This window comes from Pagrus pagrus, assembly GCF_965226575.1.
Source record: "Pagrus pagrus genome assembly, chromosome: 6".
In the NCBI taxonomy this organism is placed as follows: domain Eukaryota; kingdom Metazoa; phylum Chordata; class Actinopteri; order Spariformes; family Sparidae; genus Pagrus; species Pagrus pagrus.
The window spans coordinates 22,458,209-22,482,558 of NC_140190.1; the positions used below are offsets into that span (position 1 = coordinate 22,458,209).

At 41.9% G+C, this 24,350-nt stretch overlaps 1 protein-coding gene across 1 annotated transcript in view; it reads right to left on the reverse strand.

Annotated features, from left to right (window-relative positions):
• anos1b (anosmin 1b) overlaps positions 1-21,396 on the reverse strand; it is a 44,100-nt gene extending 22,704 nt beyond the window's left edge. Inside the window, exons 1-2 of the mRNA XM_084354848.1 lie at positions 21,113-21,396; positions 8,798-8,845 (exon numbers count right to left, since the gene is read on the reverse strand). Of these exons, the coding sequence (XP_084210974.1) occupies positions 8,798-8,845; positions 21,113-21,289 (225 nt within the window). The 5' untranslated portion in view covers positions 21,290-21,396. The remainder of the gene's footprint in view (positions 1-8,797; positions 8,846-21,112) is intronic.
• Positions 21,397-24,350: the final 2,954 nt, after the last annotated feature.

A 24,350-nucleotide genomic window follows, 5' to 3' on the forward strand; every position in this document is an offset into this window, starting at 1 on the left:
GGATAGAGGGGGAGAAGAAGTGAGTGTCAGTTGAAAAGGAGAGAAGAGATGAAAGACGAATAGTGAAAAAGGTCCAGAGAAAAAGGTGGAGGGAGAGAGAGAGGGAGACAAAGAGAGACAGCGACAGGCCAGATGTGCTCACTCTCCACTCACAGTCACCAGTTCAGTGGGTGCAATGTGAAAAACTATTTATGGTAATTTATGTGTTCAGCTTGTCATCAGCCCATCAGAGTTTAGTTTCTATATTTTCGACTCTGCAGTACATATGTGCAGCGTTCAGGACTGGATGTACTATTCTTTTATTTTTGGGGCTAAAAAGAACGGCAGCGCCGATATCGAAACATCACTATTTCAAATACTTTTTAAAATGCTGTTTTCAGTTCCGTGAATAGAGAACTCATCTACAGTAACCTGTTTGTGTAATACTGCTGACAAACCAACCAACCAACACACATGGGTGAAAACATAACCTCCTTGGCGGAGGTAAATATGTGTCGCCTCTTTCTTTTACTCACGTCCAAAACAATAATACTGCTTTGTTCACCAGGGGCTGCAAGAATCAACAACATATTAAGGTTCCTTATACATGTAGCTGCTTTAAATAATAAAATATTATATGGATAAATCAGGAACCATCTGATCAATTTATTAGACCTAATTAGTTGATTCCAGCTCTCTGTACTCAGTCCGTAACAGGAAGGTATTGTATTGTGGGACAATTCCTAGTCCTGGAAGCATTTTTAAACATCTTTCTGTAAGTGCGAATGAACTGTGATGTCTCCATGAGGTATACACAGTAGTTCCAGCAAGTATCTCTTGAAGGTAAGACCACATTTCAGATAAACCTTGTTGCAATAAAGACGTTTTTTCTTCTGCAAAAAGCAAAAAATAACTTGAAAGTGATTTTCCGTCAGCGCTCCACCTTCAGCTATTTTGAGAACTAGAAAGCTCTGTCTGAAGTGAAGAACAACATCCTCTTCATGTTTTCTCCTGCAAAGTTATTCAGCAGATTTCCTGCGAAATCTGACCTGGTGGCCCACATTTTAACATGCAGTCCAGTGGTTGATGTCAAGTACTGAATGTGAGGTTAAAGCTGTTTTTTAGAAATGTTTTTTACAGTGCTTCATTCACCAGTTGTAACACTGCCACTGTGTACTGCATGTACTGTATGTAGGATGAATCTAATTTTTTTAAATCTGCTTATTAAAATTACAACATATTCTATTCAAAGTATATTTTTCATAGTCTAGATTAAATGAAAGTGTACTTTTATGATTCTACAGAACATTTCAGTGGACACGAATACGCTTTTGACTACATTTTGAATATGCACACACACACACACACACACACACACACACACGTATGCCGTAGGTATTCACACTCACACACTTCAGGCTTTGTGGTACTTGAGTGAAAAGTAGCGGAACAAATTCCCAAAAATCCCTCCGAAAGGCATGTTAGACTTTAGCCAGACCTTTGGAAAAACATGAAGACCAACCAGAGCTAACTGAAGTCGGCGGCTTGTGGGAGTAGAGGAAAGGCTGAAGGAGAGAGAACAGAGGGAAAGAAAAAAGAGATCAGGAGGATGATCATCAAGACAAATGCTTGGAGATAGCTCAGTGGTTAACTTCCTCACCTCTCAAACCACATGTGCCCACAATGACTGAATTCCCGCCAGAGTTTTCTCTCTCGCTCTCTGTTTCCCTTAATCATTTTTTTTTCCTGTGCTTTGTCTCCTTTGAAAATAAAACTACTAAAAGATGCTGACTACTATATTTTGGACGGATAAAGGAAGGAAGTATGGACAAGAGAGAAATGGACATGGTGGTACAGTAGCAGGTGGTGGACAAACTGCCTTATTCACACAAGGTTTGTGAACATTTTTAGAAGGTAAAATCAAAAAACAGAATCGGATTTGAAAACCTGTTATATTCCCTCAAATGCCCTGCGAGCGTGAGCTGGCATTTCTAACAATATTTTGACAGAATTGGCGGTTACGGTGAAGTAAATGTAACATTTCTCAACCAGACATTATATTTAAATGCCGGACAAGTTTGAACAGCAGAGGGAATGGAAATGACTGTGGGAAAAGGAGGAGAAAGAAAAGGAATTACAATTGATGTGTAGGGCTAGAGAGCTGTTGTTTGCAGCTGTTGTACTGGGGAATCCAAATGAATGACTGAAATACTTTAAAATCTAAGGAGGAGTGCCCGATTGTTGAAAATCTTTCCAACATACTCCCCTTCTATCATTTCCTTCTACCTTTGATTCGATGTGATTTAAGGGTGGACGATCTGATGATTTTGGATCGTGATCGATCTTAAATCTACTTCTTAGGTGAATGGTAGTGAATGAGGCGTTCAATGTCCTCTTACTTCTGTCTCTTAACTTCACATAACCTTGTTGACGAGAAAATCTGTGCTAGGTGAATAAATCAATAGAGTGATGGCTGTAGCCAACGGGGGCATTTCAAAATTGAGGGAAAAAAGGATCACAGTTCAGATCAGGGACCGTGATTGCGATTAAGTAGACTGTAATACTATTATTTGACCAGATCGCTCATCATAACTGTGATTGTCTATATATATCAAACCAACATTTAATTTGCAGCTGAGTGAGAAGAAAATGAGGCGAGAGTCAGCGGCACCTTCAGGTCTGAAGCCAAGCTACTCTGCTGGAAAACATGTATGATGAAGCAAGGTGGATTAGAACACACTGCAGTAGTGTACGTGTTGTACCAAACTGTTGTGTTGAAGCTCCGACCTTAATGTATTGTTCATGAACTGTGGGCAGAGATCAAAAGAATAAGATTGTGGATACAAGCAGCTGAAATAAATTTACTTTATGGTTTGTCTGATGGCCACCTGGACATCCCAGTGGATTTACAACAAACATGTGCAACTGGGAGGGAACCCAAGAGGAAACCAAGATAAGAAGGCGATAGAGAGACTGCATATCCCAGAGTGTAAAAAAGTCAACATCGACATTTTGTCTGAGAGTGTGTGTGTGTGTGTGTGTGTGTGTATTAAGGATCCGTCATTGCCAGGTAGGGAGGATAAAATGATGCAGGACTACAGTCTGCAGCGGAGAGCAAGATGGCAAGCAAGCGAGACAAGAGGCAAATGTTAATAAAGAGGAAAGTCTTACACCAACTTGAGTGAAATTTGGAAGCGTATTTCTTTTTCTTGGGACCTGTTTCATCCATTTACAGCGGCGAACTGAGCAGGTGGATGGCTTAAGGGAGCGCAGGAATGAGCAACACACGTCAGGCAGGGTCATATGCCAACTCTTCCAGGGTTGAGTTGCCATGACACACATCCCACAAGAAACTGAGACACTCCCATTTAAATTGGTTTCACCATGACAATTGGGAGATTCACGGGGGGGAATTACAGATTGGGAGCACAGCGGGAGGAAGAGTTAAAAATAGGGAGACTCACCTGAAAATTGGCCAATAAAGTATAAAAAAAGGAAAAGAAAAAAAAAGAAAATTGGGAGTGTTGGCAGGTATGGATCATGAGGGAGTGGGGTAGAACAAGACTCATTCCTGTGCTCCTTATGCAAGAACCAAACAGCCTGTAGTAAGCTGTATGCATTAAGACCGCAAAAAAATATACATACAGTCTGCTCATTTACCCATTCAGTGTCTTGCTCAAGGGGCACCTTGACATGTGGCCAAGAGGGACTAGGGATCGAACCGCCAACCCTGCATTAATCTCTGCGGCTCTACCCTCCTGAGGCATACAGAACCATTCCAACTGCTATTACAGGTAATGTGAAGCTCTTCAGAGCAGATTATGAGGAATGAGGAAAAGAGGATGATAAGATGAAGAGCAACAGGGACTTGATAGCTCTGCTCCTTTGTTCTGCATCAGAACTGTTTGTTAGTAGACATCCCGCTGACGCACACACACACCTGGTACACATTACTCCGTCTACCCTGTGTGTGTGTGTGTGTGTGTGTGTGTGTGTGTGTGTGTGTGTGAGTGTGTGTGTGTGTGTGTGTGTGTGAGAGAGAGAGAGGGAGAAAGAGAGAGAGAAAAGGAAAGAGATAAAAGAAGGAGGAGATGGACAGATGGAGGAATTGAGTGAGGGCTGTAGTTCAGTTTTAGAGAACTCCCATGTGTGTTTCCATGAGAGTGAATTCACTGATGATGTGACACAAACCATATGTGTTGGGGCAACATCTGCCCTGTGTGTGTGTGTGTGTGTGTGTGTGTGTGTGTGTGTGTGCCATCAATAGAGAGACCGTTGTGTAACAAAGGCGCAGATAAAACACCACAGTGGATGAAACAATGCTTTATCTGTTGTCTCATTTCTTTCATGTTTCTCCAATCCTGTTGTATTTGTACTGTTAAAGAGGAGTCATTTTAGAGAAATTATGCTTTATCCTTTGTTAAATTCTTATTTAAACATTCATGTATAAATAATTGTCTCCTGGAATCAAACATTTTATACTGTTTAGACGAAGAAGAATATATCCTCGCAGAGTATTTGCACCCTAAGTGTCCTCAAGATGAACTTTACAGTCCCCTCAAAAGTTTTTCTGTGTTTTATCCAAATGCTTCTGGGACGCTAAGACTGTAAATTTTGAAAGAAAAGGGAATTGAAATATCTGAAAATACAATATCTAAATACTTGTGAAATAATGGATTGTTGCAAGCTTTCAGCTTCTTAAGTGAAATCGATGACATGGGAAATTAAATAAATCCCTTAGCTTCAAAGCGCACCATTCTGTGTGCGTGTGTGGGTGTGTGACTTGAGCAGACAGATTGACTATGTGTTACAAATGTTAAAACTCAGTGAGAACAACCTAGTTCAGCGCTGCTCCAAGTCTGAGTAAGGACCCACAAAAGGAGTCGAGGGGAAAGTAATACCAGTCCCCAAATTATTCTGTAAAAATCTCTGTCAAAAGTTATTGAGTGTGTTACGCTGCCAAAAGCCTTTATGAGATCCTGCAGTGGAATGTAGGCTGAGACACATTTTGTTAGATTTGCCTTACTAATGGCCCTAAAATTGGGTTTATAAACATAAGAAAAATGTAGCTCCCCAGAGAAAAACTTTGAAAATCAAACTGTGCAGGGGAGTGTTTTTCCTCAAACAGATCAACAGCTCAGGACCAGTTGACTCACTACATCCTCCCTTCTCACTCTCTCTCTTTCTCTCTGCGCACAACATGGTCTGGACTAGGGCGAGAGTATTAAACCATTAAAGTGTTTTGATCCCAAGCAACAGCGTCCAGTACACAGATTAACAAAAACCACTGGCAGTGAGTGTCTGGTCAGTCACTGGTCATCTAAATTTTGTCATTTTTAAACCGCACTTTATCGACGAGTTTCCTGGGGAAGTTGACAGGGAAACATTTATGGGTGATACTGCCAGTGCTCCGCAGAACTTCTGTAAGTAACGAAGTATGATGACAGCACTTTCAAGGCTAAAGAAGCTTTAGCTATATAGGCTAAGCAATAATTTTAGTGTGAGTAGTATTCACTGGATGAATTTGCTAACCTTTAAATCTTCATGAATGAATGATACGCCGAACCAATCACTCTAAGAACTAAGATTAGTGTCCTGTTACCGTGGAAAATGCCAGCTCCGATAAAGTGACAGGACGCGCCAGAAGTCCCGCCCATAACTCATACAAGGTGTCACAGGGATTAGGAATAAGATATATATAGGCAATGTTTTTTTTTTGTTTTTTTTAAGTAATTTACTGAAACTGAAGTCATATGCTGCCTTCAAATAGAACTTGTGGAAAGTTGCGTACACAATATACATGGCGTTCACATGGTTAAGTCATGAGAACACCGCTGCTAGACGACGGCATCTACAGTAGAAGCCAAGGCCAACAATTTAGCAAGCTGCCAAGCAGGTAACGTTATGCAGGAAATGCAAAGGCATAAACAAGATGAGGCTGTTAGGAATATTGACCTCAGATATATAAAGTTAAGAAAGACTGTACACGACTTGAATAGTAATATATAACTAATTAATATTATCTTTCTTCCCACAATATACCTGCTTAACATCAGCATGTCAGCACTTTGCTTACATGCTGATGTTAAGCAGGTATATCGTTTACAAAGCTAACCACCTCACTTCAGCATGCCAACATTTGCTCACTAGCACTAAACACAAAGTGCATCTGAGGATGATCACAAATCAAAGAACAAATTGATTTTTTGACCTGACAGTGCTGCAGATCACCAAAGTTATTTCAACCCATCCTGAGGGGAACATGATTATGAGCACAAAATTTCATCCATCCAACAGGTGCTGAGATTTTTCATGCAAAACCACAGGTTGCCTAAATCATGGAGGAGCTAGAAGACAAGTAAGGAAATCCCCAAAGTCAGTTAATCAAAGTTACATCTTCTGGGAACTATGAATGTCTGTACAAAATGGGATGGTAATCCATTCAACACCTTAAATACTACAGATATTTCAGTCTGGAACAATGTGGTGAACCAACCTGCAAACACTGCCATCCTTAGCACCGCTAACATGATCTAAATATTTCAAATAGTACAACCCTCCATCTCTCTGTAGTTCATTATAACCTGTTGTTTGGATCTGTGCTTCTGATATAAAAAAACAATGCAGAACTCACAGAGGAGAGAAGAGTAGGAACCTGGGAATATGTGTTGGCCTAATGAAACAATAATAAAGTGGACTGCACTCATTGTTTAATGCTCCCTAGATGCATCATCAATAAAGAAAATAGCAAGGCCTAAACATCTCCAACACATCCTCATAACAAATACACACACCATGGGAGCATTCAACAGTGCTGGACTTCCTCCACTGTATAATTCATTATTTTGATTAATCTTGGCAATTATTGCTCAGGACTGGAATATGTGTTTTTCTGTTCTAATTTATTTTTGTTGGCCTGCTGCAGTCACTTTTACAAATTGGGCTGTAGCCACTTTCAACAGACTGTAAAACGGTAAGAATTAATAACTTTGCTATTCAAACAAGCAAGAAGAGACACAGTGCATGTCTGTGCAGTATCAGGCTGTCTGAGAGGGAAAATTGTGGTTTACACAGCGTCAGCTCCCACTGGCCAGTTTCAAAGACTGTTGTTGGACGTCGGTTACAGCGTAGTGCCACACTGCATTTACACATGTGCAACATCAAGGCATAAGCCAAGGTAGTAAAGTTAAGACATGGTATTAAACTTGAAAATATTTTCCATTCTCAGCCTGTTTCTTTGTTGAACTCTAAACATCAGGAATAGAAACAAAGGACGGGAGAGAAGGAAGGAAGAGAGGATATAGATAAGTTTGGTGAAGGTCAAAGGAGCCGTGTGTTTGTGTTTTTGTTCGACATGGTGAGGGGGGTTACGCAAAGCTGAAAGTTGAAGTCCGATGTTTTGCTCCGTGTGGTATCCCCTGCACCGGTCTGTTGGTGGGAGTGTAAGGGGGGCATGCCCTTAGCTGCTGTTGACATTAACCCTGGCTGACCTCGATGTACACACACTACTGATATACGCACTATACAGGAGGAAAAGCTCTCTCTCTCGCACGCCTGTTGCTTTGCTTTTCCTTTATCCGACTGTCATGTGAATTTGTGGCAAAGCTTGGAAATGTTGCCATAAGTAAAATACGATTCAGGTGTGCTTTCAGCTGGGATGAAGCTTTTAAATAGGCCTGAACCTGAACGGAGAGTTCAAGAAACACATCAATAAGACAGCAGGCAGAATCTTTCAAGAAGTCGTTAATATTGAGTAAGTTAAGGTCAGGAAGTAAAAGGTCGCGACGGACCGATATTTTTCAGACATTTTTTGAAGCTGCAGATTACAGAGCATCATCTTGTTTAGTGATCAAAAAGTGCATCATCTTATTTTTGTTTTGCTGAAATTTCCATCTTTTAGCCTTTCTGATTTAAAACATGATCATCTGCATCTAAATATGGAGAATCAGTTTCTGTCTTGTCCACATCTAAAACACCTTCAGTGACGTCCAGAAATCTGTAACACGCAGGAGCTGCTGCAGAGTGGACGGACTGGCAGCTAAAAATGCACCACGTGGAAACTCCTCTTCAATCAAACAATGAATTAGCACGCTCGCACACACACACACACACACACACACACACACACACACACACACAGTGAACCCTTCTGGCAGGCAGTGTTAAGTGAATAAACAGGGGATATAATTTTTGCTCCAGGGTGGAGGGATAATGGGGATATAGAGGAGGACGTTATTTTAACTAAAAACACAACCTTTGCTATTACAGGAGCCGTGCGGTGGCTATAAAGATTCCATACCCAAAGAAAGAGAAAGACTCTCTCTCCGTCTCTGTAACGCTCTGCATTGCATTGTACTGCTGTTGTGTCTGTTTAGCCACTTACTACAGCCAGGAAGACAAGATTGGTTCAAATCATCATCCACTTATCCACTTAAAATCTTGTTTTGCATCAATGTCACCAAACTTTTAAAGCCATTTTTTATCAGATTTGATTGCATACATGCAGTTTTTTTATGTTCTGGCTTTTTTCATTTAGATATGGGTCTGGTCTTGTAAGCCTGGGTCCGTAGCCGAGATGCCAACACTTGCTTAGAAGGACTTTGTTACCAACCAAGAAACGCGGCCAAATGTGTCAGAGTTACTGTTAGCAGGAGCTGAACCCCTGGTCTTTACTGCAGCAGAGATTTGGTTTTAGGGTTAACATTACGGTTGTGAGGTTGGGGTGAAACACAAAGCGATTAATGTTTGGTTAAGCCTTCTGGGAAGTCATTACAATGTCTCTGGAAATGCAGCAGCACAAGTGTGTGTGTGTATTTACCTGCGAGCACCGTCTGTGGTTTTCACACCAAACCAGAACTTGGTCAGTCTGGAAGAGACAGAGAGGATGAGGAGGATTAACACAAACACGCACAGAGGAATAAATCTTTCACAGACAAATCCTGTGTTTGACGCATTCTGCCCACATGTGACCCATTCATGTGAGACTGCTGTCTGACAGAAAGCAAAATATTGTTTTAAAAGGTCACTGACCAAATTGATTCAGACAGACACACACTCAACCTTTCTCTTATTTACATAATTATTCTCAGGGTGCAAAAATGACTTCACACACTGTGTATGTGGCTTCTGAACCAGACAGAGGCCACGTCACTTGGTGAGATGTATGTTTTCGTATGTGTGTGTGTTTGTGTGTGTGTGTGTGTGTGTGTGTGCGCGTGAGATTGTGTGTACATTTACTGCTAAGTGAGTCAAGACCACCAGTAAACACGGCCGCTAAAACCACCGTGACAGAGGGAGACGTCATCTCATGAGCACAGGGACAGAAATACAGATTAACCAAACCAGCCCCGAGTCCTTAAATCTCAGTTCTTCAAATTGTTTTTCATCCACATAAAACACCGCCTGAAGGATCTTTTGTCACTATTACATCATGGTGATCAATCTAACATAATAAACAATTAATACCATGGTCAAGATAACTGGTCGCCTCTATGTTGAGCTTTTGATTATTTTGATTATCAATTAAGGATCCAGTGTGTAGGATTTAGTGGTACGAGGGGTGAGGTTGCAGATTGCAACACCGTTCACATGACAAATGTGAAAGGCCCCGTCTAGCGTCAGTGTTTGGTTGGTCAGTTCCAGGCTACTGTAGAATGGCGGACTCATTCTAAGGTAATGAAAACATTACAATTCTTAGTTTTCTTAGTTTTTTCTTTTGTTGGCGCGGACTTTGACCTTTTTAACTTTCAAGATCTTTTACATGCACGAGAGTATATATATAACACTGAAGGAAACCTATAATTACATTTGATTTGTGACTCTTAAAATGTCAAAAAAGATACAGACAATAATGCTGAAAGAGCACAAGGCAACATCTGCAATATGCTTCTTTTGCTGAACTAGTACAAAACCCAAATATATTCAGTGTATAAAGGCCTGAAAGAGAAAAGAAAGAATATAATCACTGGCATCATCAGCCCAACCAGATTGTGGATGATATCACTTGCTTCCTGAATCCCCCTACAGCCCCTTTTCAATTTGTTTTGTTTTTTCTTCAGGAGATTTTAGTTTTAATGGTTAAAATGCAGACAGAAAGCCCTGTCAGCTGCTTTTAACTTGAGAGACAGTTAGTGTGGCAGAACTGCTGCTCTTCCCTATGAAATGCTTTGTCATCCTCAGCACAATCACGATGCCATCCTCCAACAGCAAAACAACTATTAGACTACTGGTGTGTGTGTGTGTGTGTGTGTGTGTGTGTGTGTGTGTGTGTGTGTGTGTGTGTGTGTGTGTGTGTGTGTGTGTGTGTGTGTGTGTGCGTGTGCGTGTGCGTGTGTGCGTGTGCGTGTGCCAATAGGGAGTATATGAGCCTCTAGTGTGTGTGTGTCTGTGGCATAAGCCATCTTAACGACTCCTAAACCCTCTTCTGAGCGCGCTGTATTTAGACTGAACCAAGCTCATCTCCTTCCCCACACACACACACAGTTTTCAGGCCTTCTCCTCTTTTAAGTAGCCTTTGTGCTTCTGTTATAATGAGGGTTAAGGGGTTAGAGCTGGGGTAACAGTGCATAGGTTAAAGGTTAGAGATTAGGGGTTAAGGGCTTTCACGGCACACAAGGTGCTGAATTGACTTGTTCACTCTTAACATTCAAAACAGATGCATATTGACAACTTTGATAAAATAGCTGCTAAAGAAGCTAAACAGGACTTTGAAGTGTGACGATGATGGCTTATTTATCTCATGAACCCTGTGGAGATGCTGCATGTGGCGACTAAGAGAATTCACTGTCACCAGAACAGCCGAGGATCTTTACCGAAGTAGAGGGCAAGATTAAGGCCGTGACATACTTTTAAAGAAGTGCTGCTCGGATAGTTCGGCTAAAAGCTTCTTTCAGACTGTAAGGCGAGGAGGTGCTGCCTCTCGCAATTTCTGTAAATTTCCAAATCTGACAAGCCATCAGTCACGCCGGCCTTCTGCAGAGACCCGCCACTGAGCATATGTGTGAAAATGGTCAGCGCTCCAAGTTCTCCTCAAATTTTGTTCGCCTCATTCCTCTCATACTCTCACCCAGATCACGTCCACTGCTACAGCTGCTCACTATTGTCTCGGCTGTACAGCTGTTGGGAGCAGTGAAGAAGTGGTTAGTTTTGAACAAAGTTCTGAACAAATGAGCAAAAATTCACTCAGAAGCGCTGTCTGTGAAACAACCTAATCTTGGGAAAAATACAAGTGTGTTTCTTTCCAATGCTGGTATACCTTTAAGAGTAAAGAGTATTGATGGGGTGGACACCCTTGGCTTAACAGTAATCTGTGCTAGCTGTTCAAAGAGATAATGCTTGGGCTACTGCTTAACCAGCCTCCTATAGAGAAAGATGAGAGAGAGAAGAAGAAGAAGATAGTACTGGAGCATTAAAGTAATGGTTAAATCTCTGATGAACAGATTAGTCACAGGTCTGTAGGGAACGGGTGTCATGGTGTCACTACAGAGACTGAGAAACATCTTCCTCGTCTCTCTGCACACCTCTTCTCTCTCTCATCCCGTCTTAAAGACACTTTCTGACTACACAAAACCGACACCGCCCAGGTGCTACCTATTGCATCATAAATTACCATGTCGCCATGGATACAGGTCTTATAATAGCAGTGTAACTCACACAAAAGAAGGAGGCTCTTACATTTCTCGAACATCTGAGCAGCTGATACAGCTCAGAGGCAGTCACACTCTGCTTCTGCTGATTCTGACAGAGTCGTGAATGTTAAACATGCGCCACCCGCCCTCCGCATTTTCACTTCTATATTATATTTGGATCCACTGGTAGTTTATCCAAAAGAAACATAAAACCTGTGTTTTTTTATGACCTGGTCATGCTGTAAACAGGCTGTATGTCCAGAACAGAATCGGGTTTAGAAAGAGAAAAAAAACTTTTATAGGTTCATGTGATAAGTGACTTTCTAAAAGATCTGCCATCATACAATTAAAGGTGACTTGTGATGTTAACTTCACCAAAATTGGATGTACGTATATATATAAAAACCCTGTGACTGCATTTCCTTCCTCATAAATCATTTGGAAATCAGTTCCTTTTTTACATTTAGAGACCTGCATCATATACATCCATGTTAAGCTGCTAGCTGGCTTGTTCTTCACCACCTTTGTTGGGTAATTGCTGCTTTCTTTATGCTTTATTGCCATTTTATTGCCGCTTTATTGAAATTGATTCACCCAGTAAGGCTCCAAATGGTTCAGAATTAGGTACAAGAACCAGATTGGCTTGGTTCCATGCTGGTGGAAAAGGGGACCTGTGTGTGCAAATGCAGACAAACAAAACTGAGATCCACTCAAAAGGATTACTCAATAGCACTCAAAGTGGTCATAAAACTCCACAGGGTCCCTTTAAGATGTGTTAGTGCTGCACAACTAGCACCCTGTGGTGCAGCAGTGAAATAAATTCCACCCTCAAATACCGTTTCGGCATACGTTTGTGATGATGAGTGAATTCCTGCAGGGTTTTGTTTATATAAAATGTACTGCTTCAGCTCCCATTACAAATTCCCCGCATTTACCAGAATATCCTTACAACTGAATGTACCTGTACTATTTGAGGTTTTTATGTATGGTGGTTTCACATGCATCCCCGCCAGATTTATTGCAATCCTGTCCTGTTACTCTGAGTAGAGAACAATCTATCTAACCACTTGAAAAAATATATAGTCCCTGTCTAACTACTGTGCAGTGGAGCAAAATGATAAATCGATTCAACAGAATACAGAAAAACGTACTAGAAGCACAACATGAATATCTGTATTGTTAAGTTTAAATATTTCACTACAGTTTAAATATTGTCTCCTGATTTTAAAGGATGCATTACAGTTACGTGAGGTCATTTTCCGAACTATGCTGCTCTAGCTGAGTGATATGACACCAACTGGGTTTGAATCTTAATCATATCCTCATTAATCATAATCAAATTCACAGAGCAGTCCTAATTATTTTGCAAACTTCCCAATTATGTTGATGATTCCCAGTGTCCGGTATCCAAGGTATCCAGTCAAAAACATTATGATTTTTGTATTTGGCAACATTGCTCGGCTCTGTCCTGCTCCTAGATGCTTAATTGAAGTAAGTTGAACATTTGTCCTCCAGGAGCCACCCCTCTTTTTCTTTTGGAGGAGAAAAAACAGATACAGAGAGCAGGAAAAGGACAATACACACACACACACACACACACACACACACACACACACACACACACACACACACACACCCTTTACATTCCCTCTTCATCCTTCTGCTGCTGCTCATCCAGAACAGCCTCCTTTGGCCTGTCATTCTTTCTGTCTTTCATTTGTACCCTCCAACTCTTCCTCTCAGAGTCCACATTGCTGCCAACTCCTGTAAAAATGACCGGAGAGGATTTGAAAATGATGGTGATGATATACTGGAGATGCTCCACTCAAAGAACTGAGGACGGTGCAGAGGCCAGTTAAACATCTCCAGATTTCCACTGAGGAGATATAAAGCTGCTTCCCCCCCTGCTGGCCTCACATCTTCATCCCCTCTCTTAATCTTTTTCACGCTCTCTTTCTTTTTCTGTTTCCCCTTTTTTCTGTCGCACACACATTAATGCACACACACGTGGATGCACACATACACAGACACAAATCCCAAGTCAATTTCATGGGACATATTTGCTGTCAGAGCCAATCAGGGCAGTTTAGACGGGCCTGTGTGCCGTATGGCTATTAAACGGTGGTCAAAGTGGGGTTTCGTAGGGTCTCGGAGCGTGTGTGTGTGTCTGTCTGCGGCAAAACAGCTGCACATGTTGAAAAAGTCGGGGGGAAAAAGAGGAGGATTGGAAGAAGGTGGCTGGAAGAAGAGAAGAGCAGTTGGATGTGGGAGGCAGGGAGGAAGTTGAAAGGAGCAGAGGGAGGCAGACAAAAGAAGGTAAATGATGGAAATAAATATTAGCTAATAGGAGCAGGGAGGAGGCTGGCAGGGAGCAGTGGATACTAGTTGTGAAACAGGACGCAATAAATTTCGGTGACTGCTGTTCGTCTGGCTGGAATTTAGTCTTCAGAGCTGTTTTATTGATGGGAAGCCAACTTTTCAAAGTGTACTTTCATCCACAGTGGAAGAAGGTTTTAAAATTTACAAATGCATTTATTGTGGCATCGTACTTTTGTTTATGGATGAATCTTAGAGCGAAAGTCTGGCATTTTTCAACATGAGCCCTGTAGTTTTGGTGTGTAAATGATTCACTTGACTGATTCAAAAACTTTTGGTTAGTATAAATCATTTACACACCAGAATATGTAAATACAGGGCCCAGGTTTAAAAAAACTGGAATTCCCCTTTAATACCCATTTAAAAGACCTACAAAACTCTTTGGTCAAAATGCTTTGGTGCATTTTATGGTGAAAGTCTTGAAAACATCCTGCACACTGCTCTTGCTCCCAATCTATTAATTTTACTGATGTTTCTTCCTACAGGGTGTTGAAATGCAGGTGCATTGGAAAGTGTCACTACCTTACTGTAGTTGGATGTGTGAATATCTTCTTTGAGCAATATGGTTCACGCACCGACAAAATGCTTACATAAATGCTTATGAGATACCTTGCATGACAATATCTAGAGAATTTCACTTCAGCTCAGTTTATGATGCATGACTTTGAACAAAAAATGTGCAAAAATCCCATTTCATTTTTAATGATGGATTTCCACATGGCTGTATTTCATACCAACAGTAAAAAACGCAGGGTCTTAAACTTTTTTCCTATCATGGGATCCACAAGAGAAATCTGTCTGAGACACGAGAGACCCGTCAGAAACAGGACTGACCCGCGGACTGAGAAACACTTGCACTAAAGGACTTCCACATGGCTCTGACGGCTGCTGAGTCCACAGTGATCATTGCTGAAGAATAACAACCTGATATTACTGGATGCAACAGCAGGAAAGAAGCCGGGACACACACACACACACACACACACACATAGAAATGTGCGCGGTCAACACGCACACGCACAGCTGCACACACCCTTCAGTGTTTGAAAAAGAGAGCGAGATATAAATCACACTTCTGCCAGATGCAGCGATAAAAAGTGAGTGTGTGTGAGAGAGAGAGAGACAGAAGGAAAGAGTGTGTGTGTGTTCATATTATGTGTGTGTGTGTGTGTGTGTGTGTGTGTGTGTGTGTGTGTTGTGGTCAGTGTTTGCGGTGAGGCGCAGTAGAAAGTCTATTTAACACGAGGCATTAACTCTGCTAATCATACCCAGATGACCAGAAGCAAATGCAGCCACGGTGTGTGAGTGTGTGGGTGTGTGTGTGTGTTGTGTGTGTACGTGTTGTTTGTGTGAGTGTATCATGACTAACTTCCACTCAACACAATATAAAGTTCTTCCAAAAAAGCCCATGTTGAGGTCTGAACTTTCCCGACAGAAGCACCTAATTAGTGTACGTGTGTGTGTCTGTGTGTGTGTGTGTGTGTGTTTCCGTGAACGTGTGTCAACGTTAGTGTTTGTGGTGCCCCACATCCTGTAAACAACAAGCGTCACAACATAGTGGTTGTTATATGGCCCTGAACCTTGCCTCATCCCATTATTACGTCGGCATCTGTCTTTCTGTTACGGTTCGGTTCCGACAGCAGCATAAGGAAACTCCGTCTGTTTAGTAAATATTCTAAAATGGTCAACAAAGGAAAAGTTCGACATTTTAGAAAATAGGTGGATAGTTAGGGGAGAAGATCGATACCACACACATCTGTAAGGATGCCCTGATATGTGAAATTCTGGGCCGAGACAGATGTTTAAAATATCAACGCAGCCGATGTTTTTTGTTCTTTTTGTTGTTATTTATTCCTCTTTTTGTCAGGGAGTCCAATAAATCATCTTTCACATGGAAACGATTCTTATTTTTTTTGTAACTGTTTCAAAATCCTTTGAGCCCTCTAGACAACTACTTGCTCAAAGTTAAGAGTTTTTCAGGACTTACATACTGGTGGCTGGGGTGTAAAGGCAGCGCAAAATTGATGACAAACATCAGACAAACATTGGCCACTGCTATCCTCGATGTCATCTTATTGGCCAATAGGCCGACAGCACTCAATAAGGTGAACATCGGCCAATAAACCGGTACACCCAGTTGGCAAATTGTTAAATTTTGGTGGAAAAGTCAGTGGAGAGTTCTAGTTAGAGGAAGTCACTATCCCGACCAAGAAATAGTCCAAGTCGTAACTCACTGTGATCAGTCATAATTAATCTTCGTTTTTTGTATATATGAGTAGGGCTGGGTATCGAGCCTCAACACTTTTATGGCACCGACCTACTTACCTCGATACTATCAGGTATCACAAAATGTCTTGTCATTCGATACCAAATTTCAAAACCTAAGGATCTCATCAGCGTCACTAAGCATGCAGCATACTTGTTGTGCCAAGATCTAACATTGCTGGTGATTGGCTGTCTCGAGGCATGCAGGGAAAACACTGGGTTACGCCGGGAGATGGGGCTCACCATGTGTATGTGTAATGCGATCTTTTGTTAAAACAGATTTCATAAAATTGATATCGAAAAAAGTATTGCTTAGGAACTGGTCACAAAGTAAAAGGTATCAGTATCAGTATCAGTATTTTTAACAATAGCCAGCCATAGATATGAGTTGATTTGACAACTTTATGGGCAGATGATGAGAAAAAGAAGGAATTTGATTGCTCAAGTATCAGATATAATATGTCGTCATGGTTTTGATGTGGTAAAAGAGTCTTTCTCTGTAGCTGAAAGAACAAAGCCATGCCGCTCGAAGCTTTGCCATTCCAGCTGTGATTTACTGTCGTGGAATTTCTCCTCCTGGTTTCAGGTGAGAGTCGCTCCTACGCCTCCACAACTTTATCGCCATCCATCCCTGGTTCTGCTGATCAAATGACGGGGCAGTCACAAAGCCGCAGAAAGAGCCAGAGTCTTTATCTCTGAAGTGCATCAAACAAGCCTTTGTCTCTCCGCCTGTCTCTCTGCCTACCTGTCTGCCTGCATGTCACTCCACTTTTGAGGCCGTATATCAGTTTTTCTACTTGTCTGTCTTCGTGTCTGTTTGTCACACCTGTCTGTGTGTCTACCTGCCCGCTCACCCTGCCTGTCTTCGTGCTCGACCGCGTCCGTCTACCTGCCTTTATCTCCCCGTCTGTCTCTGTGCAACCTGACCTGCCTGTTGTCTCTGGTCTTTTTCAGAGCGTGACTGGTTGGCTGAGCGACCTTTGGGCTGATTAGAGTTACCTACCGCAGAGCAGCTGGGACACACATGCACGCACACACACACATGAACATGAATGCACAGGCAGCTCATTCAGCCTCGCACTGGGCCCTCAGCCCTGGCTAGAACCGCTAACCATCCGCTTATCAGCACCACAGACTTGTGAGTGTTTAAGACACGCAGTCTAATCTGATCCACTACGTGTGTATTAAGATCCAGCTCTGCAGGCGAGGCTGCACTTTTTTCCTTATTTTTAGGAGTTTACATCAAGGAGGAATTTGGGGATATGACAACATACCAGCATATATATGCTCTTGTGTGCACACACAAAGAGCTATAATTACACTATTACACCATACAAGGGAAAGTAGTGGAAAACCCAGAGAAGCAGCAGAAAGCGAGGTGTAAATAGAAAACTGGTGACTCACATTCTGGTGGCTACACACTAGCCACACACACACTGAGAGAGAAAGAGCCAAAAACACAGGGTTCACCCACATGAAGCCAGAGGAAGCAACGTGTTTGTGTGTGTGTGTGTGTGTGTGTGTGTGTGTGTGTGTGTGTGTGTGCGCGCGTGGTGACAGAGGAGGATGAGTAAAGCTCTGTTTGCCCTCACTGATGTTATAGTTACTGGAGATGTTATCAAAAGGGTATTTTACACTTTATGTTCTTTAAATGAATGAATGCTCTAACACACAGTCTCTCCCACCCATTCATCACGCTGAGCTCTGCTTCACTGTCTGTCCTATAATAGGTTCAGGGAGTGATGTTGTTCCCCAGGATGTGGCTGAGAGGAAACTTGTTTCCTTGTTTGCTCAAAGTTTAGAGGCTCTTTTAATTTGGTATAACACACACAAGTTTTCACTGCCCCTTTATATCCAGAAACGTTTCTCCTGAGTCACACGTCAACACGGTCCTTTCCTGTTTGGCGCTGTCCTGGTCATTAATAATGATGTCACTGCCAAGTTTTTTTTCTTATACAAGCTACTCACGACTATTTCCTTATTAATTAATCTGACTGTTGATTTCTCCATGCATTGCTTTAATGTCTATAAAATGTCAGAATGTGATGAAAAATTCCTGTCGCAGCTTTCCAGGGTCAAAGGAGACAGCTCTCCCCCTGTGTGGAGAAGCAGCAAGCAGCACCAGCAGGAAGCACAGCATTGTACTGCTGTAAACCTAACGAGCAAGACAAATTTTACCCACCTAAAATAAGTCTAAAATAAGTGTACGCTATGTTTTGAACATCTTTGGCGCTTCACGTTGCCGTCAAACAGCTGTTTCCTTTAGCACTACATTTCCTTAACCGTACAACGTCCGTATTCCTACGCACAAGTGCAGGTGTACCTGCCACGCACCATGTTATGCCATAAACACACAGCCGCGGAATTTTTTTACTCCCTAATATCGGAAGCACTCGAAAACGTGTGACTCGGTTTCTGGGGGCAGTATCGGTTGGGCTCTAATAAAAATAGATATTAGGGGAATATGACAGACTAAACTTGAAGTGGCCTATGTGCTTTAGTACAGTAAACAAAGTGTGAAGACTAAATGTGGTTTTCCTTTTCTGGGTTCTGGGATATTTTCTCAGCAGATGACTTTGTCTGTTTGAGGATATCAGGAAATATCAGAAATGTCAGAAAATATTAATCTAAACACACCATGGATATCAACTAATGCCACGAGTATGGCAGAAAAACAAACCCGCATAAAGAAAAGAAATTGAAGAGTTGTAACAGAAAGGAGTGCAACAATTTGTCAATTTTTACAAATCAAACAAAGTGGAAAATCAACGTTTGGCCTGTTTTCAACGTCCCAGTCAGTCGTTCTCATTTCCATCGCTGCTGTTTGATGCTCAACATCTGACTACTGCACTTCACTTCATAAAGTTTAAACCAAATGTTCCCCTTCTCACACCTCCATTCCAGAAACCACACACACACACACACACACGCACACACATGCACACACACACTGCAAGAGAGTCATCCAGGGGCCACCCTCATTACCCAATGCACAGGTGCCGGGAGTCTATTCTAGATGGACGAGGACCAGACCAAACCTTTAGTTTTATACGTGAACATATGCAAACCCACACACACACACACACTCACACAAACATACACATTCATACATACACACACTTTCTGCTACACACCTCTGAGCCACTGGGGCTAAACTCTGTGGTTAATGACTTTCCCACCCACTACACAGCATGCACATGTTGAAGCCGTTAACGATAAGTGGCTTTTCGAACTTGGTAACGTCCTAATGTCCCCGTTAATCTCACATTCCTCACTACAAAGGGCCACAGAACATGGGCCAGCGATTTGACTGAGATGAGTAATTTTGTCAACGATTGTAAACCAGAAACTGAACTTCTTTCTTCTGGGCACCTTTCGCCCTCTGAGCGCTGACACAGGGCAACTTCAACCTGAAAACTTCCTGATGAAAACCACGTTGGAAACAACTCGCTGTTTCACATGGTTTACTTGGATTAATTATTTAGGCAGTAAGTGCTCCACTGTGCTTTTCGTCTCTCGTGTGTAACGACACCTCTTAGTTGATCTAAAATCACAGCACAACATGGCATTGTGAGGCCATTGTTTCCGATAAGACTCTAAAAGGGAAAGAATGGAAAGACTTGTGGAAAGATTTGGATGATAACCGCACAATTGTGTGTTTCTCCAGCAGGAAGCACAGCTGTGACAGAAGTGACACAGTTATGACAGTGGTGGGAGGTGTTTATCTGACGTGGCTTCTTCACCAACAAGACCAGAGAGTACAAGATGTTTCTTTTTTATTTTCAAGTTTTCTGTGTTTTAATAAAGATTCATGGCGTAATTTGCCTAAAATCACCCAGGGCTCCAGGGTGTGACTATTTCAGTCGCACATGCACCCAAAAATCTGTCAAGTGAAACTGAACATTTGTGTGTTAATGAATTAATTTAAAATGCGTTATTGGTTGCACCTAAATAGAAAAACTGGGCGGACAAGTGCAACCAGGGTGAAAAGTCAGTCTGGAGCCCTGTTATTTCTGTTCATTTCATTTGTATCCTCCAGTGAAACATTTCAGGGTGACAGGCCACTATGAACATTAACGGTCAGCTACATAGTTTTGGGGAAGACATTTTAATCAGAAGAGAAAGATCTTCACTGGCTGATTTTTTTTTTTAACGCCTAAACAAACTAAATAAACAAACTCTCTTTGTTTTCACGACTGAATAAACAAACTGACCGTAAAGGACAACACAGTTTCATACTGTTTTTACTTTGTGGCAGACCCTGCCACCTTTCTAGCTTCAAACAGTGTTCTGGGGACCTTATTTTCCTCTGAGAACAGCTTGTTTATTCAGTTATGGAAAAGATAAATATTTCTGAGTTTGTATTATTATCTCATTAATATTGTAAATACTGAAATTCTGAGGTTGCCTTACACAGTGCCCCTTTAAAGCAAATCACCTATAGCCTATTTGTTAAAATAATTACGTGAAGCAAGAAAATTAGAACAAATGAGGCTTTTTTTTTTAAAGTGACTGTTAAAGGTATCACAAAAAATATAGACACTAATCCCACTGAACTATATGGATCAAAACTGGTAGTCTCGTGTGCTGTAAAACTGCAGAAAATACCAGTAATGCACCTTTGGAGGGTAAAACTGTCTACATTTGTGCAGCCATATATTCCTTTCATGCAGATGACTCACCAGTGAGGGGCACATAATGTGTCTAGCATCAAACCCCTCAGTCGTGGCTGTCTGTTCTTTGATTTTATGATTTCTAATTTATTCTGTACACAGCGGTGGTCATGTGGACCGCTGACTGGAGGTCAGGTTTGACCTCAGGCTCGGTAAACACTCTTGAATAAGACACAAAGTGGTTGTAGGTACCTGGAGGTGTCTGAAGGCAGCAGTGAGCTGGGTCATGTGCAGAGTAAGGCACCTGGACGTGCATCTGGCGCTGTTGATTTTCTCCTCAACATCCTCCTGCTCCGGTGAACTCCTGCGGCCGCGAGTCACCGCCAACACCGCGCACAGGAGCACCAAACCGGCCCGACAGGCTGACATCACACCGGGAGGAGATGAGCGGAAAGGCAATAATAAAACCGCGGATATCAACGACTTTTCTTGTTTCTCGTGTCCGCGGCTCGTCAGCGTCCTGCTCTCGCGACTCTTTTAAGTTGGGAATGAAAACATGTGCGCGCCGCTCCTGTCTGCGCGCGAGCTGAGTGGAGCAGCTCTACCCTCCTCGCGGACACTCCCACCACCGGCACAAGTGCGGCCACGCGGCGTTACTATCGTCTTCATCCTTATTTTTCTGATCTTCATCCTCAGCACCTCTGCGATGTTCATCACTTCCTCCTCCAATTAGTCGTCCAGTCGTCATCATCATCATCATCATCATCACTCGAACAATTAGGCCTGTTATCTGTGCACGTGCAGCTTTCTTCATCATCATACTGATAACCACCCTCAACACCACTTTACCTCCTCCTTACCCCCTTACCTCACCTTCATCATCATCATCATCATCATCATCATCACCACTTTACCTCCTTCACCGTCATCATCATCATCATTATCACTTTACCTGATTCATCATCATCATCATCATCATCATCATCATCATCATCACCACCACTTTACCTTATTCACCTTCATCATCATCATCATCATCATCATCATCATCATCATCACCACCACCACCACTTTACCTCCTTCACCTTCATCATCATCATCATCATCATCATCATCACCACTTTACCTGATTCAGCTTTATCATCATCATCATCATCACCATCATCATCATCATCATCGTCATCATCACCACTTTACCTCATTCACCTTCATCATCATCATCACATCATCATCATCATCACCTTCGTCATCATCATCATCATCATCATCATCATTATCATCATCTCCACCATGATATCATCCTCCACCTTCATCACTCACTCAAACATCACTCCCACTACCTCTGCACATTGCATGCCAGCATTATCTTCACTTAACCATCACCCTCATCATCATCACTATCATCCACAGGTGCTTATGCAACAGCTTCTTCTCACTGAGAACATCCACACTGAATTCCTGATGATGTCTCAAACAACTCAGAAGTAGTGGTCGACTGTTATAGCTCTTTCAGGGCATATATTGATTATTATAGATCAAGGAGACTGAAAACTGACATTTGGGATCGATATTCATTTACGGTAAAAATGAAACATTGTGTCAACACTTCAAACAACCAGCGATGAAATAAAAAAGTTCAATTTACTCAAGTACTGTTCTTCAGTCCAATTTCGGGGTACTTTACTTGAGTGTTTCCATTTTCTTTATACCTCCTCACCACTATATTTATTCCAATAAATTACAGCGTAGTTACACGATACTTTGCAGATTCAGAGCATTCAGTGTTTATAGGCTGTTAATTGTGATGTGTTACCATCAGATAATGTTGTGGGCGGGACATTGTGTGAGAGGATGTTGCATCAGAGCCAAAGTAGCACATTTTAAAATTAGTTTAATTATCGGTAATCAGACAGACAAATCGCCGATACCAATAATCAGAAAAATGCTGAATATCAGCCCGACAATCGTCCAGGACAGATAATCCATCTACCCTTACCCAAAATTTTAAATTTACTTCTAATCATCTACTCACCCCGATGTCAGTGGAATATCAGGTGCAATTTTGTAGTTTACAAAACATTTCTGGAGCCTCAAAGCAAAACAGCGCTGCAGCATTCTCCTAAAAAACAACTGAAAAAAACGGCTCCACGAAGCTTGTCCTGTGTACTACAAGTCCCTGGAAGCCCCTACATCCCAAATTGATTTTTAAACCGAAATCTCAAGCTGTTAGGATGAAAACATTAGCACACACCCCATCCAAAGTGGGTGCACAAGTTGGACTGCACGTCCAGGGTGTAAGTAACATCTTTTCAAATCAATTTGGCTTCCAGAAACCCCTTTAATCTTGCTCTTTCTCAACATCATCTCCACATGATGATCATAATTACCGTCTTTCTTTCCATCATCATCGCAAGTAAACAGATCCACATGGCAACTAAAACTCAATGCGTTTTGAAAAATAAGTAACATTTTGTTGGAGATCAAACTGCCGCTCTGGATCAGACATGAGGAGACACAATGTGGTGAAGTAAGAGACGGCATTTATGCCCTAATAGTTTGCATGGCAGGCTATTGTTTTGGACCCATTAACACTTTACTATTCTGAAAAACAAACTTCCCTTTATAGTCTGTGAATTCTCTCCAAGGGTATTTATGAGAGTAGACTAATAAAAGAGCATTTATTAATGGGAAAGAGACCTGAAGAATGTGTTGAGGTAGGTGTGTGTCACAGAGCCAGGCAGTGTGTTAGTCACCACCACTTTTCACCAACAACTGCAGCGCCGTGCAAGGTTTATTAGATCCAGGGCCAAGTCAACATGTTTAGGACACATGGTTGAAAGCCCAGTTTGTGTATATGAAACCATGACCCAGCAGAGGAGTCATCTCTGCTGGCATTGAGACGTAGAAAAAACCACCTTTGTTTTGATTTAGGGGAAATGGAGACCTATAAATATTGAGTGAGTAATAGCAGGACTGTTCTTGGACCTGCAGAGGAAACCATCATTCTGTCATATAGAGAGGACTGTGTAGTGTAGGTCAGTGTAATAGTCTGGACTGGTGGCCTAACCCTAACCCTCAAAACTGTGATATCTGGCTGTATCTAATGATTATTTTCCTATTATTTTGTTTTTTAAATGTCAGAAAACCTGTCGTCGGGACTTCTGTAAGCTTGTGATGTCACAACTATACGGTCACGCCCCCAGCACTGCCATGTTTACATAACACTGGCAGAGCTGATTCGAGAACACTGGGCAGTGCCTGCTCAGGCCTGTGAGAGCTGACCAATCACAGCAGACTAGGTGGGGCCTTCAAGAGACAGGCACTTAAGCGGAGCATTCAGACAGAGGGTGAGTAAAGGTGCTCAAAATAAGTAAAAATTGACAGAATACATGTAATTATGTGTCGGAGAAATATTTCTTTTAAATCTCTCTCATCCTAATAATTATCATGTGACGCCCTCAGATTCATCTGGGGCGCAATAGATAGGTTC